Source organism: Falco cherrug, chromosome 8, assembly GCF_023634085.1.
Source record: "Falco cherrug isolate bFalChe1 chromosome 8, bFalChe1.pri, whole genome shotgun sequence".
NCBI lineage: Eukaryota > Metazoa > Chordata > Aves > Falconiformes > Falconidae > Falco > Falco cherrug.
The window spans coordinates 7,919,626-7,938,617 of record NC_073704.1 but is presented as its reverse complement, the minus strand read 5'-3'; the positions used below and the strand labels follow the sequence as shown (position 1 = coordinate 7,938,617).

The following is an 18,992-nucleotide window of genomic DNA, read 5'->3' as shown; positions in this document are numbered from 1 at the left end:
TCTGCACACTTGGGACTGTCACTACACAATTTTTATAAGGGATTTAGAGATTAAAATAAGGACAATTCATATGATGGGAAACAGAACGCTCGTATTTTAGGACTACGAAATACTAGGAGACGAATTAAAAGAAACGTAATAGAAAGTTAGCGCTTTTAAGCTGAAGACCCAAACTCCAGCTTCCTCCTGTAACCCTCTGAGATCTAGGGAAGGGAACCCAGCAGAATCCAGAAAGCAGGAGGAAAGAGATGACCCAGTAGGACAGACTGATGGACAGACAAGGAAAATGAATTGTTTCAGTCTGAGCCATGCTGAGGTTGTTGCCCCGGCCTGCCTGCTTTGGCTAGGGGCTGGAAGGGGACATCCCCTTGGACCGGCAGGTAGAAACATTAACCTTGGGCAGCGCAGGGTTTCCCGGTGGCAGCTCGTGACGCTGTCCAGCTGCCCAAGAGAGCAGCGCACTGAGCTGAGCCACGCTGTGTTCTCACCTCCTTCCACTCTATAGAATCAGGAAGAGAGAAATAACAGCAAGCTTCCTGAAACTGCACACACACACCCCCTCCCTCCCCCCCAAAATCAAAATCTATCAAATCCAGGAATTTTCTAACGTTATGGTATTCCAAATCCTTAGGGCTACTGCTTTTCTTGGGATCCTATCTGAAAATCATCAACAGGAAAAACACACAAAACCAGCTTTCGCAGTCAAATAAAACATTATTCCAGGCAGGTACATGTAGCTGTAGTCGTTCCTCTGATGTAAGGGCACATTTGATCTAATTGGAAAAAATATTTCAAGTGCACTGGGAATAGTCACTGTTAACTGAATGCAACAACGAAAAAGGAAAAAAGAGCATGCAGACCCGAGGGAATTACCAAATCAATTAACAACTAATTCAGGAACTAATTTCTGTATTGCCTCTTAGCACAAAACTGTATCTTTAATTTCTCCTGCAATAAGCATCACCATGATAGTCCTAACACACTCTGACGCTTTAAATGAGTTTACAAGTATCTCTTTTTGATTGGCTATATAACATTATTTCTTCACAGTTCAATGCAACCATAGCCAAGTGCTCTGAAATATTTAATTATACTGGTAGCTACCAGTTAACAATTTACAGAACCACAGCGAATACAAAACATTTTATAACTAGTCATCAGCTAATTAAAAACACAGCAAAATGTGTATGTTCTGATTATAAACAATTGCGGAGGAATTACACAGAAGATTTCAGCACTACGAGTATTTGGCTAAACCCCACACCCTCCTGTTTGTACAAGCAGATCTGGATACTGATTACTGTGATTAGACAGAAGTGTGACAGAGAAAATTACACCTCACGCTAGATATAAATAAATAAAACTACGTCATCTGTCAGTTCCTTGCGAATCACATAATTTCTGAGTTTTGGAAAGCCACTCTCCAGAGACACCAATACTGGCTTGCAAACAACTATCTAGAAGCCTACATGAGCATCGATAAATAAAACCCAAAGCAGCAGTGGTTCTGGAGAATGCTTTGGGGCAGAACATGGAGCAGAAGCAGCATCGCAGCGGTTTGGGTGCCCGTGTCAGGGATGCAGGTTTCAGTGCAGGAGCTCTGCAGGTAGCACCTGTGTGGAGAGGTGCACTATAGAAGACACATGTGTAACACAGGCAGGTCAATCCTGGAGGTGCGTGCTCTCTCCAGATGTTTGCTGCCATCCTTCTTTTGAAATGCTTTTGGTCGTTACGTGCATTAGCCACTTTTATTTCAAAATGGAAATTGATTTTGCGTGCAGACAGAGATCAGAAGCCATAGGATAAGCCCGAGCACTCAGCACAGGGCCTGCTAACGGACTAGTTGTAGCACCGTGTGTCCATCCTGCTCTTCCTATACAATTTTTTTCCAGCCTGTCAAGTCAGATGAATTAAGCAAGAATAGATGCTAAGACGGTGGCTTATTTGTTCTCCCTTTTGGTAGACTCAAACATTTACATTCAGGAAACCCGCTGCAAAGAGCATTTATTGTTTACAGTGATGGCGGGTCTTGGGTCTGACACTTGCCTGAAGCATTACAGTGCTCTTCTGCTAGCGAGGATGACTAAGGACATCAGTTTGACTGACCAGACGTGGCAGACAATCTCTTTTCAAAACCTATTTTGAAGACACTGCCATGCTTGCTGAAATGCTCTAGCAGCTGTACAGACAGCCCTGGGTATTTTAGGGGAAAACAGATTTCAGGTACGATGCTCTTTCTGGTTCGACGGGAAGGACTAAGATAACATAGCATCGTGCGTCATTCCGCACAAGAATTGTGTAACCAGTACTGTACACATTAACACCCCAGCTAGAGCTAAAAATTAACAAAGGAAAAGGAAGTTAGGAAGAAGAAAAGCACTCATCAAGCAGAGGCAGGACTGACCCGCACCTCTTCAGTGGGTAACTGAAGGGAACAAGGAAGCTGAGCAGTACAGAGCAGCAGGCAGACAGGAGGTCAGCAAGACAACACGGGGCAAAGTCTGTTAAAATCCAAATTAAGCTTGAAAACCCTCTTTTTGAAGTCGAACAATGAAGAACGATAGAGAATAAATATATTACGGTCCCAGCTATTTGGGCTAAAAGGTTACAAAAAGACAACTCTGGAAATTTAGGGATCAGAACTAAGGGAAGAAATGCAAATGGATAGTCTTAAGTTTGGATGTGCCGAAGGAAGGAAGGAACACTGTTGGTGTCAGAAGATTCTGCCTCACCTTGCAGGTCTTCTCCTCACCCTCGGCAGCTCAGGTGGCCACTGCAAAGCACTCATTTGCTTGGGTTTGCTGCTCCAGTTTACTAGCAAAGCTTCTCCACAGATGTATCAAGAGTGACCGCTAAGACCAAGTCTAATAAAAGCCAAGTTTGGGATGAACCACATTGAAATCCTTCTCTTTCTGTTTCCAGGCACTTTAGAAAGTCCTCAGGCCAGGGGCTGCCATGCAGGTGTTGGCAATCTTCGAGTGCTCAGGTCAGACTATACTGGAAAAAAAATCACTGAGAAATAAAGCAATTCCCTATTTCCCAGAGATTCTTTCCTCAGAGTGGCACACAGACGGTGTATTAAAAGAGTTCACAAGCAAAAACCTTATTAAATAAAGATTCCGTATTCTGACTTTTTAAAATACATCTTAAAGATAGCACAGATTTTTCCCTCAGTAGGAAAGTTTTTGACAAATTGCTGCAGTTATATTCTTCGAAGGCTCAGGCACCTGGAAAAGGATCAAAAAATCGACAATGCAACGGCCAGGCCTGAAACAAAAAAAAAGTTAACAGGAAATTCTTGGGAAGGCACAAGCCGATTAAAAAAAAAATAATTGCTGATAAGGGGTCATAAATTGCAACACAACTTCTCAAATATTTCTGAAGCTCTTTAACCCAAGTAACATTTTTTTCATGCTAAGTTTGCAATATGTTGAAAGCATTTTCAAATAGTTATCTTTGCCAAGTTTAGTGCTATTTTTACAAAATTCAAAAGTACGTTGTGAAGTTCCAGTTTTGTTTATGCTCGTCTTAAGGAAAAACTGCAACTTGTGTGTCCATCCAGGAACCAAACTTTTCTTCACGAAAAGCAAATCAGTGACACCACACCCATTTGCTGACAAAGCCCCTACCTTAGCCATGACCTAAAAAATACTTGCAATTTTTAGTTCAGAGTTTACAAAACAAAGACAAAATACCTAATTTCACTAAGATTAGGTTAATGCACTGAAATACGCCAAGCTGGTAGGCAAAGAAGGTCATTTGAAATATCACCTAAAAGTAGAGCCCAAATAAGGTATTTGACTTTCTCCATTAATACAGCCATTTGCAAACTGAGAGAAGCGAATGGATTCTGAAGTTCACCTTTGCAAGTCATGGATGGCAAATTTTTCACGGTGTCATCAGTGTAATATTAACCATTAGAACATTTATTTTTAATCCAGACTTCAAGTTTGCTGTTCCTAAATGATGCAGGAATTTGGGGGGCACAAGAGGGCCAACACCTCCCAGGGTGAGCCAAGGGTGGAGGCAACCTGTCAAATCCTATTTTGACCAGTTTTTGGTAAAAGAATAGCCAAGGTTATATAGTTGGAGTACATAATAATATGAGCATCTGTGATCAGAAGAAGGTCTGAAAGCAGAAAGTCAAGGCCAGCTCTTACGTATTTATTTACACTCTATCTGGGGGGGATGGGGGCAGAAAAGGAGGAAAAAAAAAAAAGAAAGAGCACACAGCTGCCATCCCAAAAACAGACCTCCCATCTGCCACCCACGATTTGCATGTCACCTTCTCCAGGCTCATTTGTACTTCATTAACTGCCATTGACTTAACAAGATTTATGCAAATGACACCATAGGAGCTCGCTAACTCCCACTGCAATCAAGTGATTATGTATGTACAATTCTCCACAGCAATGAAAAATTAATACATGACAAGCCCCCTCACCGCTGAGCCGAGCTTCTTGCTTTTATTTTTCTTGTTGTGCTTTTTTTTATTTGAATATGCCCTACTGATAAAGATTTCACAAGACCGCAGAAAACAAAGTAGTCTTCCCAAAACGCTACAAACCCCTGACATCCTGGAAAATACGCCACCCGAAACTGCACAGCCCAATACCTGCTTCAAAATACTCACTCAGAGTACCAGAAACAAGTCCTCCTCTTCAGAATATGATTTTGAACAGAGGGTGCTCCAAACAGAGTAAGCCATTCACCCTAAGTTTGCTTTAAGGGTGGTATTAGCAATGCTACAGAAGATAGCTTAAGTATTTTTAGTTTAAGTGCCTCTTTCTCAGAAGTACAGAACTTTCAGTGGATTTCAACTTTGGGCTAATGCTGTTCTGGACATTTTCTGACTCCATTTGATTAGCAGAAGGTATTTAAATAGCACACCAGTGAGACTTTTTTTTTTTTCCTCTTTTGGGAAAATTATGGCATTCACAGTTCTCTAAGGATGCTAAAAGCACTGGGTTTAAGGCATACTGATGCTGCTACCCAAACAGAAGGTGTTTGTACCTCCCTGGAAACTGGCCTTCCCAAAATTTCACTCACCTTAAGAGCATTTTGGCAGAAGTTAGCAGCCACCTTTTAAAAACATGTCTGCTCTTAATGGCTTACATTTTGGGTTTCTGCTGGGAGCAAGGTTTGTCAGAACAGTTTTATATAGCTTAGCCCAATAAAACCGTATTTAGCACTCCAGTGAAAGGCAAATTTTAACATTAAGAAAGGACAGAAAGACTAAGAACATTAACTCTTTTTGACCAGATTGCTCTGAGTTAAGGATAAAACCCAAAGGAGCGCGGCATTTCCTTGGAAGGAAACTTTACAATTTTACTTCTTTTCCCCAAACTGTCAAGAATTCAGGGACTGAGAACAGGACTTCACATCAGGAGCAGGCTGCAACTCTTGGCGGCTTTTGAGCAAAACCCACACCAAACTGGTAGCCATGTGTGTCGGTATCTGGGTCCCAGAAAGGCTGCAATACAGAATTATAAGCAAATCTCCATGCCAGCATAGCTCGCTTCACAAGATGTGTGCACGCATTTAGAGGGAAACCAGGAAAGACAAGAGACGTCCCTACAAAACACGCCCCCCCCCAGTTTAACCTGTCTTCAAACACACAAAGGCATCATGGATGATAAACATCAGCCGTAGCTACGTTGATTCAACAGCTGCAATACAGACCTGATCTACGAAAGAAATTGTCGTTGAGATAAGTGACAAACTCCTTGTCATCTGCTACACTTCCTAGAGAGCTGATTCTTTTCATACATCTATTCTGTGCTCTCCCCACCACACACAAACATACCCGACTAATGTCAGCTCTTCTCCCCGCTTTCCTGGGCCTCTCTAGTGCTGGAAGAGTTTTCATTTCTTCCTCAAATCCAGAACATTTCCCATCTCCAATCAACGTGTTTTTGTTTTCTTTGGATTTTGTTGTCGTCGTTTTTGTTTTGTTTGGTTGGTTTGGTTGGTTTTTTAAGTTGGGAAATAGTATTTCTGGTTTTGGGGAGTCCCTGGATAGACAAGAACAACCCACAGGCACACAAAATACACTGGATAACCAAGCCATTGATTTCAACATCTGAATAGTAAGACTTTTCTTTTTTCTATTTGTTTTTTTGCAATTACATTTTTTTTAAGTACTGAGAAGACAAAAGCTACTGTATCTGAGCCTTAACTATAACACCTTTCTTATTTTTTTTGGGGTGGTGGTGGGAGTGGTGGGTTGAGGTTTGCTAATAAACTCAACCAACACAACTGAAGCACTGATCTGCAAGTATGAGCTTGGACTTCTGCCTTGCACCAGAAGCACAACCTTGCCAGGAGCCCCGACACAGTATTGCTGGCATGCACACCGAGTAAGAACCCACAGAGAATAAAACAAACTACTGACAACAGATATTAAAAAGGCCTGGGCACTACATGCTTTTGAAAGTGTCCCAAGGACATAATAGAAAAGTATGTGCATGAAGCTGGCAAAGGCATTATGCTCATCATCAGCTTAAAAAAGCCTGAGGAGGTTTAACATAACCGGAGGTTACTCACCATACCGGCGCACAGGGTAGCGCAAAGTGACTTGCAGGCTAACAGGAAGGCAAACATTGGAAAAACACGGTGACAGAAAGATCGAAAGGAAAATCTTTTCGTAATATAGTAAGATTGCTCTCCTACAGCAACACTGTGAATGCTACGATCTGCATTCAACTCCCTGAAACTGGATTGCTCTTTCTCTTCCCTGACCATTCGTCACAGAAACATATCCCGATGGAAGGCGCTTCTCGTTCTAAGCAGCACAGTAGCATGACATACTACAGTTTTTAGGCCAGAAAGCTCTTTTCGCATCCCTGTGTCTTATTCACAGTTAATATATTAAATAAGAGACACCATCTTTTGTAGCAGGAATTTCTACTGCCTCAGGGAAAGGTCCACGTAGCTGACACCTGTAGAGCCCACTGAGAACACAGTCGCGTCAGCAACTTAACTCTGTGCTATCAGTAGAAGTGGCACCTCTCCACCTATGTAGGGGGCAGACAAAAAGCAATCCCCTGGTCAGACTTCAGGAGCCTTTTCTGCTTGAAATAGTCATAGTTTGAAGTTACCTTTGATTACAAACTATCTATGGGGTTTTTAAAAGTAATGAAACACTGTCAGTATGAATACATATTGTATATAATTTTTTTTTAATTAAATGTTTCCACATCCAAAAAGTATTTTTTCCTACTCCATCTTTTTTTGCTTCAATGGCTAGGTGGCACCTGTCTCCTACACTTCACTGACGTTAACATAGGAAAGCCATGAACTCCCAAATCTGTTCTCCTGACATGTATGCACGATGTGAAACACCACTGGCAGCAGCCACCCCACAGCACGGCACACCGCTCAGCCTCCCTTCTTCTAGCACCCTTCCAAACCTGAATAGGGTCCTATCTGCCGACTACAGACCTGCTCAAATACTTGCTGATAACTGCTTGTACGTGACAAAATGAAATTGCCATCATCGGCGTTAGTAACAAGAAGCATGCATTCCCAAAAGATTGGTAATACTTAGAAACCAAGCTCCAGGGAGAATTTTTCAACCCCAAAATTCAGGAGCTCAGAGGGGCTATTTCATTACAACAAGGTATAGTGCAATCCCACCTAAAATGCTTACCTTACAATACTCTCCCTACAAGTGCATTTTTAATCACGTTAATTTCATACGAAGGCATTTTAGAATAGAACAGTATGTACACCTTGAATAAATATTGAAAAGTATATTCCTAATTTTTTCATTCTCAGCTGCATTCACAGACACTTCTGTTTAATTAGCATTACCCAAAAGAATTCCAGCCGGTCTAACCCATCTTGTACCATACAAAAGCTACAGAAAAAAACCCTGCAGCTTGTTTTAAATGCCTGGAATCTCCTCCCCTGAACACAGAGCCAAATACTGAGCTTATCTGGTTTCAAACTGCTCTTCTGAATTGCAGCGCGTTTGATTAAAATTTGTCTACTAGAGATTCACAGACACGACAGCACTTTTGCTGCCTGATGGTCCCCAAAGGTCTGTTTAACTGCCTTTAAGGAAGAAAATCACTGCAAATAGTTAAGGGTACAAAGCCAAGTCCCCCTCCCCCCCCCAAACAGAAGAAAGAAAAAAACCCAACACACATAAACCCACCCCCAGACAGGAGACCCAGGGCTACCTGGGAAGATGAAGCATGGACTGAGGAAAGATTAGAAGAGGCAAGTGACCCTCTGGAGAGTAGGAAAGCCACCAAAAGAAACTGGAAACAACCATGTGACAAGAAAATAAGCTCCCTTCCCTCGGCACTTTTGCTACCTCCAGCGAAGTAACTCACACAGAAGTAAACACTATCACAGAAACTATTTGTAAAGCGTGCCGTAGAAATGCTTAGCACAGTGTTCTTAATCGTGTGAATTCAGCGTCATTTAATTTGAGAAAGTAAATGATCTCATTCACCCAAATACTTCGCATCAGACGCTGGCATTGCTTTTGCCTTTCAAAGGGGTGTTCACAGCCACAATTTAGCACCGAGTTTCCGGGCTAATGAAAGTGCATCTAGGCTAGTAAAACAGACCAAAACAAATCCTTGAATTCAAGTCCTGTTGTGTAATGAGGAAGTTTAATTAAGGCCACACATTACAGCTGTAAACGTTCTCTTATATAATAAGGTCTAAATGAAACTGAACCTAATCAAAGTTACAATTCCTTCATTAGCAAATTACAAACAAGAGCGCACAGCTGACACACCGGCTATGATTATCACAACTAATTGCCTCGTTGTTACAAACCAGCCTGAAACTGTGTTCAGATGTCCGTCTGCAGTAGCAAATTAGGGCCACATCAGGCTATTTCTGCGATCACAAGGGGCTCTTGTAGAGCGATCTGATTTACCCTGCCGACTGGCAGCACACGGCCCAATCAAAGCCCCCTCTACAAAGGCAGCTTTGAAGCCAGCACAGCCTAGAAACCCGCTCCATATGCAGGCCGGCAGACTGCACTTCATTAGGCCTGTTGTCACATTTTCCCTCTTCTTATTCTAATGATCCTATTTTAATACACATAGGAACCTCTCCTAATTGATGTCAAGTGAGTGACTTCCACATTCATCACCACAGCACATCAAACGCGTCTTGGCGCACCGGCCCGCCATCAGAGTGCTTAAGACCCGAGGTGTGTCTCCAACTACGGAAATTTTTAAAAAAAGAAGGGAAAGAAGAAGAAAAAAAAAAGTATTTCAACATTACCTGTTTAATTGGGATTGCGCGCCCGCTTCCAATGCTATCTGTTCTGCTCTCCAGGACCTTCTTCTCTTTGTCTGGGTCACTCCCTTTCCGAGACTGCAGAGTGAAAAGAAAGTTTGTGCTCCATTAAATGTAGCAGTTCACATAGAGGACGCTTCCTATTTTCTTTTTTTTAAAGCAATTTTGACACATAAAAACAGACTCCAAGGCCGCAAGTTAGAATCTACAAAAGTATACAACCGTCCTAAAATCTGAATATTCAAAATACCGCCTGTAATTTTCAACCATCCACTAGTCTGAAATGGTGTTTGGGTTTAAAGAGTTACAGTTTCACTGCCTGAAGACCCAGCAGATCAGGGGGCACGTTTCTGAAGTTTCCAACAGCAGCTCCAAAGAGGAACGAGGGTTCCAGCTTCTCATTAAAAAAATCTGATATATACATGCATACGTTTAACTTCCCTTGCATGGTTTTTATAAATGTTATCAACTACTCAGAAACAAAATTTCTATGATGCTGGTTTTGATCATGTTGACTTTAACTTTCAATTTTTTTCTACTTTTGGGTGGTTAAAAGTTGGAATTGCGGAAGGTAGTGATTGATGCTGAAATAAGTTACCTGAACACGATGAAGAAAAATCAGCATGAGAAAAATTTAAGCAATGATGAAAACCTGAATGGCCCCATCTTGGCTTTACGTGATGCTGTAAGCACCCTAGGAGTAACTCACAGCGCTTAGTTCATGACTTTATAAAGTTATATAGGAATTTTAAGAAGTTATTCAGATTCCAGTCCATTATTGTGAAAGAATGCACGAGCATAATGATTTTGACAGATTTATTTTATTACAAAAAGAAGACCTGAGAGTCATCCTCCTTAATAACTGAACTGACAAGTGACAACTTCACTCCATTACTTTTCAATAGGAACATTACTTTCACAATTTCGAAAATGGGAAAACATTTTCATGTGCTTTTCAAATCAGAGATGATATATGAAATGAACACATTTGTGATGTCCAGTACCACAATGGGAAGTTAATGAAAACCAGAGCGACACAAGATCCCGCTTTTCATTTTCAGCAGAAAGAGATGTTTGAAAGGCACGGAAATTAGGAGAACAATTAGGATCACTGATAGCTAAAACCCATTTTCCATATTATATGAAGGGGTGGAAGGGAGAAAAAAAATCCCCAAAACAGCTGCCTTTGGGCACAAGAGGAGGGAAGGGGAGGGAGAAAACCCATGGAGGAGGACTTCAAGTAACACCATTCTAAGCAACACATTCACCCAGCAGGGATCCCATGCTGCTTTCCCCGCTCCGCCGGGAATGGGCTCCTATCACTAGTTACTATGGTTCGGGGCAATGGAATGACGTGCCGGGGAATTAAACAAAGAATAAATGAAAGAAAGCAAAACAAGTGGGAGGGATGAAATCCAATGTTCAGGATAACTATTGTTCCTCGTCCTTCAAGACAGATTTCTGAATCTGAAAGTGCCACTTCCCAATAATACAAGGCAAAACAATGCTTCAATGACGCAAAGCGCCCGTAAGTGACATTTTAAAGAAACTCAGTGAAGGTAGCCAAATCCTTGGGAGGGAAGTTGTCAACTTGAATGTTTCGTTTTTTATCTGACTTTTTTTTTTTTTTTTTTTTTTAAAGAAAGGATCCTGCCTCTGAAAAGCAAGTTAAATATCTATGCGCTATTTTTAATTTTATTTTGAAACCATCACATCTTCCACCCCTTAAAAGTAACTGCACCTGGAAATAATACATGGCACACAGAAGGGAAATGTCTATATGAAAAATATCACCAAATGCCAAAAGTATAGAAACACGGGAATTTGTTAGGCAAATTCAATTTTAGCTGCTTGTAATCACAAAATACACAAAATTTTCAAGGGCAGAATCTTAGCAGGCTCCGCTCTTCATTGTGCGGTGAAATAGATATATTCTGATCCTTTATGCTTTTGTACCTATGACACACACAATACATCTTACACCCTAGAGAGTGGGGGTGGGTGGGGGGTGCAGGGCAGAAAAGACACTAAACCATTCTGGATCAATATTTGCTAGGACTTTTTCTGATGCCACACCTACACATTTAGTCATTCATTTAAAGCTTCATTGAAACAAACCAGAAAAAGTAAAAAACAAATAAAATTAAAACACTTGCATGAGTATTATTTGACTGACTTCCTCTTTGCATTGGAAGTCATACAAAGACTTACATCAACATAAAACCTTACCCAAGTTATGTCTGTCAAGACATATTTAATCAAGACAAGATTTAATCCCAGAGGGATACAGCACCCGAGTTTGGGCACAACCAGAATCCAGTGCCAGCAGTCCACAGAGCCCCAAAAGCAAGAATACTGATCTCTAATAGTAGACACTGAGACACAGAGTTCATTTCAACTTTTTAAAAAAAGTCTTGCTTGCAATTCTGTGAAGTTGTAAGATAGGTATTATTGAATATGGGAAAGGAGATGCATCCTACCCTACAGCAGGTCACTCACTCCATATGGGGCTGGCTGGACACACCGTTATTATCGGTTCTTTGCTGAAGGGGACCTCATTTAAGATGCAAGTGCATCTTAAATCCCCACCTGCACTATACACTATTATTTAGTTGTCCCTGTTTAATACACTGCACAAAACAAAGCGCATTTACCCTTCTGCTAATATTTGATCTATTTTATCACCCAAGGAGAAAGTCAGCTTGTTGCAATAAAGCTTAAACACGAACATGCTTAAAATTCTCAACCCTATTCCTACTCAAAAGCTATAATCAATTTATGAAAAATAGTATCCGTTTTCTACTTAACCCAATTTTCTTCCAACACTAAAATTATCTTCATGTAGGAAACTAAACATATTACCTATGCTAGATAACAAGGGGTAATTTGCAATTTAATAGAGATCTATTTGATTCTGTGAGTGATAAAGGCATAAGCAAGTAACAGACTAGGAAAGAAGCACAGCAAAAAACCCAGAGCTAAACACAACTAGACAGAAAATACCGGTCCTCTGTTTATTCAGCAAAATAAGTCCAGTTTATAACTTGGATGATACAGTATGAAACCTGGGTTACAGCTGGGTCACTGTTAAAATACTTCAGGACATGGATTACAGGGCAACTCATTACACAACATTCAGTATGACCAGATTTTAAAAGATTGAACTAATTCTGAAAAGTCAATATTTTTTTTTTGTTTTCCCCACAGGTCTTGTTTTCCCCCAATTTCCCCTCAGTTACTGGACATGAAGACAGTTATCAACATCCTCTCATGTTAGTAAATTTGATCCTCATTATACTGTTAATTATCACAGACCAGAGCTTCAGTGCATTTGTTTATAGCAAATGCAGCTGACAATGTTCTTCTCAAACCTTTCTCTGCAATTGTAGATGGGTATACTCTTCTCTATTCACTTACTCAAATTTACATTTATTACAGTTTAAAGCATCCCCAGTCTCCCACGTCGACAACATCCATAGAACCCTTAGAGCGTTTTATGCATCCTTCAGACTAGAAATGGTCGTCAAATGCTTTTCAGGGATGCAGTAGCATCTCGGTGCATTTCCAGAGGTGTAACTGCTGGCAGTTCCTGGGCTGACACTGACATCTAGTGGGGTTGGTAACTCCTGAGTAAGCCTCGGCAGCAGCAAGTCTTCCCACCAACAGGAGGAAAACAGCACAACTGCGATAGAGTATCAGCATCAAAACTGGATGCTTTTTATCACATCACTCATTTCTGTGCATTTTATTGTTTTGCACCTAGACACGTGCACCTAAACACAAATGTATCATTTCATTCCTTTCTAAGACCTTATTTTAAATTAAAAAAAAAAAAACAACACCCCTGTTGGGATGGACACATGAAATACAATCCCTGAGACTCCGTACTGTCACTCGGCAGCACTCCATAGCGATGACAAAACTTTCTACTTGCTAAAGGCCAAGAGATCTGGTTTTGTTTAGAGTACAAGGAAATGGTTTTACCACTTTTGTATGCGATTCCCTGGATACAACCAAGTGGTGAGCTAGTTTTGGGAAGCAAACATGACATCGCCTTTGGGACAAAAAAAAGAATACAAACTGTTTATGAAGTCGTGGCTTTCTAAACACAACTGACAAGTAGCTACAATCACCAAGGGACTGACATGCGAGCCCACAGGGATTCTGCGTTTTCTATAAAGCATGTTAAGTGTCAAAAAACTGCTTACAAAACCACAATTACGCACGCAATACAATGCCAAAGCTTTCAGCAAGGCTGCTAAACTAAGGAAATCATCACTCAAGGCTTCATTATCAACTCCCAAGCTACTTATGCATAACAAAGACCTATCATATTGGACCAGTCAAGCTTTCTATTTGGTACATTTATTTTGCCTCTCAATGAAGCAAAAAACAGATGGTTTGGGAAGAGAAAGCTCATTTTAATCTCCATCATCTCTCCTAACCCTGGAAAAGTGAGTTGAGGCAGTATAGTAATAAAGGTAGCGTAGGGGATCCGCTTTGCAGTACCGAATGGCATTCCCATGGCAAACCCCGAGACCTCTCTGCGAACACAGGAGACCTCCCAAGGCAGCCCCGAGTCAGCAGCGATGCTCAGGGTAAGGGCAGGACTTACAAGGGGAGCAGAGATCCAGCTTGCTCTTTGATTGCTGCCAACCCAGGGAATCTAGGCAGCCCTGAGAATTAAGGTCAGATAAAGGCTCCAGAATTCAACTGTGGATTCACTTCTCTCACTGCAGTTCCTAATGGGATAACTTCACTGTGTTTAGCTTCTGTTTACGTCCTCAAACAGAACTGCCCCACGGTAATTATAAGGCTGCTTCTGTTTTCAAGTGTACAGAACCATCTCAATGCTCCTGTCTGGATTAGACCAGCTCAACTCAACAGGGCTGAAGTTCAGGCCGCCACCACAGAGCACTACGCAAAACACAGCAACAGTCTCTTCCTTGGCTCACTCACCGTGAAGAGGTTGGATCGGCGCTTGGACTGTTTACGGACAGGAGTTGGTGTGTTGGCAGTGGGAGGAACATCAATCCGTAGCTCCTTCTGGCTGGTACTTGGAGTTGATGGGACAGAGGAGGAATAATCACTTAAACTCCCTCCTCCATTACTGGTCTGCAAGGATTAAAGTTAGTTTTAAACAGTGATACACTGCTTTCAAGAAATTACAATCCACAGCTGTATCTTACTTAGTCCTGATACTCAAGAACAGCAGCCTAGGCTCAGGAACACAGCGGGACTGCCCTACTGCCACTTTTCCACACATTTCTATTCCAAGCCCTTAAATATTTTCTCCACCATTATTTTTTGACAACTTATGATAGTTCTGTTGATACCCTATTTTCACATTTCATTCTACACAACATAGTCTTAACTGGATAGAAACAGTTTTGTCTGTTTTACTAGTGTACAAGTAAGCGAAACACTGGGAAAAGTGTGCCAATTCTGGCTTTGTAGTTCAAAAACTGCTAAGTCAAATTCTGCCTCAAATCTAAGAAAAAATACCTAGCGCCACAGAACTGCGTAGCTGGACTTAATCCTAGTCTGAAGACATCAGTTCACTGAGAGCTAATCAAGCAAATGCAAATAATTCAGTATTGTGAAATGGCTGCTGCTGTGAGACAGCTCCCAACATATTTGCTGAAGCCGCTGGTACAGAGACACAAAGCTTTCAAGGGAGACATTCCAATTTATTCAGTGTAGCCCAAACTTAAGGTTATATCATAGTCTCAAAAGAAATAAAGCACTTAGCCTCTAAAATAATTAATGAATTGAGGTAACAAGTTACTAATAGCAGGAAAGTGAGGAAACCAGACAGAATGGAAAGGACCAAAAGGTGATTAAGAACAAAGGCTTGATTTTGTTTGGTTTTTTTATTATTATTGCATATAACAAAGGAATACTAAAAAAAAAAAATCATCGCAAAGGATGTGAAAGTAGTCTGGAAAGGCCAAAGGACTAATATTTTTCCTGTCAGATACAAATATACCCTTTCAGGATATACTGTGTGTGCTGATGGGGGACTGGGGTAGGGCAAAGGTGGAAAATTCTGCACGCTGTTGACATAAAGCTCACCAGAAAAGCAGCAGTGGGTGAAGGGTCTGGGCAACAACTCACACATAACTTATGAGGGGGGAAATAAAAGCTCTGTGATACACACAAAAGGGTGAAAGAGCGTCTTTAAAGCAGCCCAGTTTCCTAAAAGAAGTGAGGAAAGAAGGTAAGAGGGTGTTTCCAGGATGCCTGAGGAGAAGGGTTCTCCCATGACACTTAACCCATTACTTGGTCTCATCTTAATTGCTGTAGGTGGGAATTCCCCAGGTTAGGTTGCTCCAAAGGAAAAGCAGGCACTCCACTGTCTGCTCTTCAGTGTTGCACCTGCACTAGTGACGGCACTTACACATGCCCAAAGCTGCCGTACAGCGGAGGCACCAGCAGCGCGATGGGACTTCTCACGCTCCGGGGAGGTCAGCGTACGGACCAGGATGTTAACTTGCAAGCAGTCAAGATTAAACCTCTGAAGGAGAACCAAGTAGGAGACAATCCTTTATATCATCCGGCTGAAGTCTCTTTTAATGATTTTAAATCCTCTTCTGATTCTTCCAGCTTTTCCAAATTGTGTCATGTCGTCCCCCCGTCCCCCCCCCCCCTTTTTTTTTTTTTTTAATTTAAGAAGCAAAGGATAAAAAGGAAGAGGCATGAGACAAGCAGCTTATGTTTGGGCTAAAGGGCCAATCAATGCAGATAGAAAATCCAAGCTGAAAATCACTGTTTCTCTGTAAGTAACAACATGTTCCTCAGCTCATTCCTGTGTGACAAAATAGGACTGACAACACCGCTAATGAGCTTTTTGATGGAGAAAGTCCTCCTCTTGCCCTCTTTAAATATATAAGCATATATAAAGGACATGAAATTTCATTTTCCCTTCATTGTGTCTACACTGGCAGTCAGGAAGTCAGAGGGAAGGGTACCGAAAGTAGCAGAGGATCTTCAGAAATTTTTTTCTAATATTCAATTACCCAGAGGAAGTAGCAAGCAAAATTTGGAGATGGCCCATGCATATAAAACAAAGATGATGAAAGAATGAGAGCTGAAATAGTAATTCTTAGTGTCCTAACACAGAATGGTAACACCAGAGAGATGAGCAGGACAATCTGGGAAGAAGTGATCTTAATTTGCCCTACATTTGCTTTCTCTTTCTCTATGGCATCATGCGGAGACACCAAGCAGCACAGCAAACATACAGGAGTAAACAGCCTGCACAAAGGCACACTGAGCCTGTGGAAGTCAGAGACTATCTCTCCAAAGCAGCACAGGAAAGACTCTTCCCTGAGAAACAGTCACGAATAAACACGTACCTAGGATGCTCAAAGTGATCACCAAAACTTTGCTGAAGTTCAAACAGCCAAAGACTTTGAAAATGAGTACTCAAACTGTTGGACATGTCAGAGATGAGGAGGGTAGTATGAAAGTCTTAAAATGTGGCTGACAAAAGGAGGTTTAGGGGGGAACATCTGGAACCTCAAAAACTGTACAATCAGCATTAGGGAAAGAGACCAAAGATGTTGGTGCCAAGGAACGGCTTTCAGACTCGAGTGGTGAAACCCTACTGTCCACTCTGCCATGTCTGAACCAACCCGGGGCAGGGAAAATGAGGGAAAAGGAAACCTAAGGAAGCAACCATTAACAGGAAAGGGCACTGAACACATTTAAGATTAAAACTATGCAGCTGCAAGGCTCACCTGAGAAGAAAGGTGACAATAAGCAATGGAAATGGTGGAGAAAAGAAAGATCACAACAGGGTTATGCTTCAAAACACTTAGAAGAAGCCTCTTCTACAGAAAGGAGAGGAAAAAGGCAAGAAGGAAAGATTCTGATGTTGTAAGCTGATAACAGGATTCGAACGGCAAACTGTTGAAAATAAAAGGATACAGCTATGTTTCTGTTTGCAGTTTGATCAACTTGATAACTATGCACCACCACCTTTTTTTTTTTAAAAAAAAAAACAACCTAAAATTAACAGATTTCTACCCTAAGTGCCTATTTTCCTGGCAGACATCAGAAAGGATTCCCTAAAATTTTAAACCTTTTGCCATCTTGTAGCATCATTCTGTACTTTTTGCAATGAGGCACTGTTTTCCTGGATTTTTAAGTGATTTATTTTCCAGGAGTGAGTAACTCCTACAGGAAAACACACACATGTTGGGCATTCTAGTCCCCAGAGACAAATATTCCTATACAGGCAGCTTCTATAAGTCCTGCAGGCAATTTTTCTCTTCGCACATACTAACCCCACTAGGTTTCCAACTTTGTAAATAAAATCGAGCTGGTTTCGAAATAAGCCATATCATATCCACTGGCTGGGAAAAAACCCACCGCCCTACCTATTTCAATGAAAGACTTAGAAGTGGAAAACTTTAAGGTTTCCACAAAAAAAAAGCGTAGCTACCAATACTGAACAAGCTCCAACTCCTACAAAGGCTGCTAATAATTAGCAAACATATAAAACTATACGGCTGTTCTGAAACACCTCGATATAGAGAATGGGTTTGACGAGAAAGAGCCCAGACGTGACTTCCAAGTTGTAGCCTGCACAGACAGAAGCAATGAAAAATGCAACCAGACAAGCCCTTGGAAACCATATTCTCGGTAACATCTGAACCTACGCACTGAAGGAAACAAAAAGTGGTGAGTGGTCTCTGTCAGGTTGTTTGCACCAAAGCAGAAGTCTAGGGACCTTGCCTATATTTTTTTTACATTAAGATCATAGAGAGGAGTTCCCTGCCATCGGTATGCAAGCGCTTAATAACAAGTTCACTAGTGCAAAGTACAGGATTTAGGACATGTGGCAATAACTATAATTCACAAACTTGATTTTTATCACTTGGGACAAACATAAAGTCAGTGAACCTGAAGAATAATCTTCCTCACAGCACATGTAGGCCAACATGTGTCCCATATAAACCCATTTGCCGACTGTAGACAAACCGGTCAAATCTGCGGCACTCAAACCCAACCAAATAAGCACTCTAACACCCGTTGGGACATAGCACAGGATAACACTACCTTTTCAAACAAGTCTTCCCACTAAGCTGCTCTCGAGACTTGGATACACCTGAGAGAGATGTCAATATAAAGGGCCACTGCTCTAACCAGTCATGGCAAGAGGGACAGAGTCAATCAGACGACTCTAGGTAGGGAAACTGAGTCTCAGCAGAACCGTTTACTCAGATACGTCCCTACTCTGTGTTCTCGGGTGACTGGTTTCCCCCCCTCATTAAGGCAGCACGCCCATCCTCAAATGTGCTCGGGTTCCGGATATAAACAGTACAACCCTGGTTTTCCTTCCTGCTAGGAAGGTACACCGCCTGATGGTGGTGAATGAGCTTCAGAACACTGTTACAGAAAACCCTGAAAGTCTGTCATGTTGGGGATACGTTATTTCCAGAACACACCCTGTGTGACTAGTTAACCCTCCATTCACAGAAATGTATACCTTCATACAGCCTTGTGGCTTTGCTGCCACACAGACTGATGCTGTAAAAAACCTCCAAGTCCTGGCAGCAAGCACAGGTTTAGCAGAATATTGTCACTACGCTGTTACCAGGTAAGACCAACCGAGATGAAGCTATCAACCTGGCCTAAGTTGACCAAACAGGCCCGTTCAATGCAGTTACCTCAAAGGCAGCCAGTGCCAACGAGAGCGTTAAAGCCTGTCAAGAGCT

The 18,992-nt window shown here is 41.6% G+C and overlaps 1 protein-coding gene across 14 annotated transcripts in view; it reads right to left on the bottom strand.

The window, feature by feature from the left end:
• AGAP1 (ArfGAP with GTPase domain, ankyrin repeat and PH domain 1) overlaps positions 1 to 18,992 on the bottom strand; it is a 382,691-nt gene that overhangs the window by 172,156 nt on the left and 191,543 nt on the right. For 11 of the 14 annotated variants that reach the window (XM_055719301.1, XM_055719302.1, XM_055719303.1 and 8 more), the window contains 2 exons: positions 14,227 to 14,382; positions 9,253 to 9,345 (listed from right to left, as the gene is read on the bottom strand). In XM_055719301.1, coding sequence (XP_055575276.1) covers positions 9,253 to 9,345; positions 14,227 to 14,382 — 249 coding nt within the window. The remainder of the gene's footprint in view (positions 1 to 9,252; positions 9,346 to 14,226; positions 14,383 to 18,992) is intronic. The other 3 variants (XM_055719296.1, XM_055719298.1, XM_055719300.1) reach the window with 1 other exon arrangement.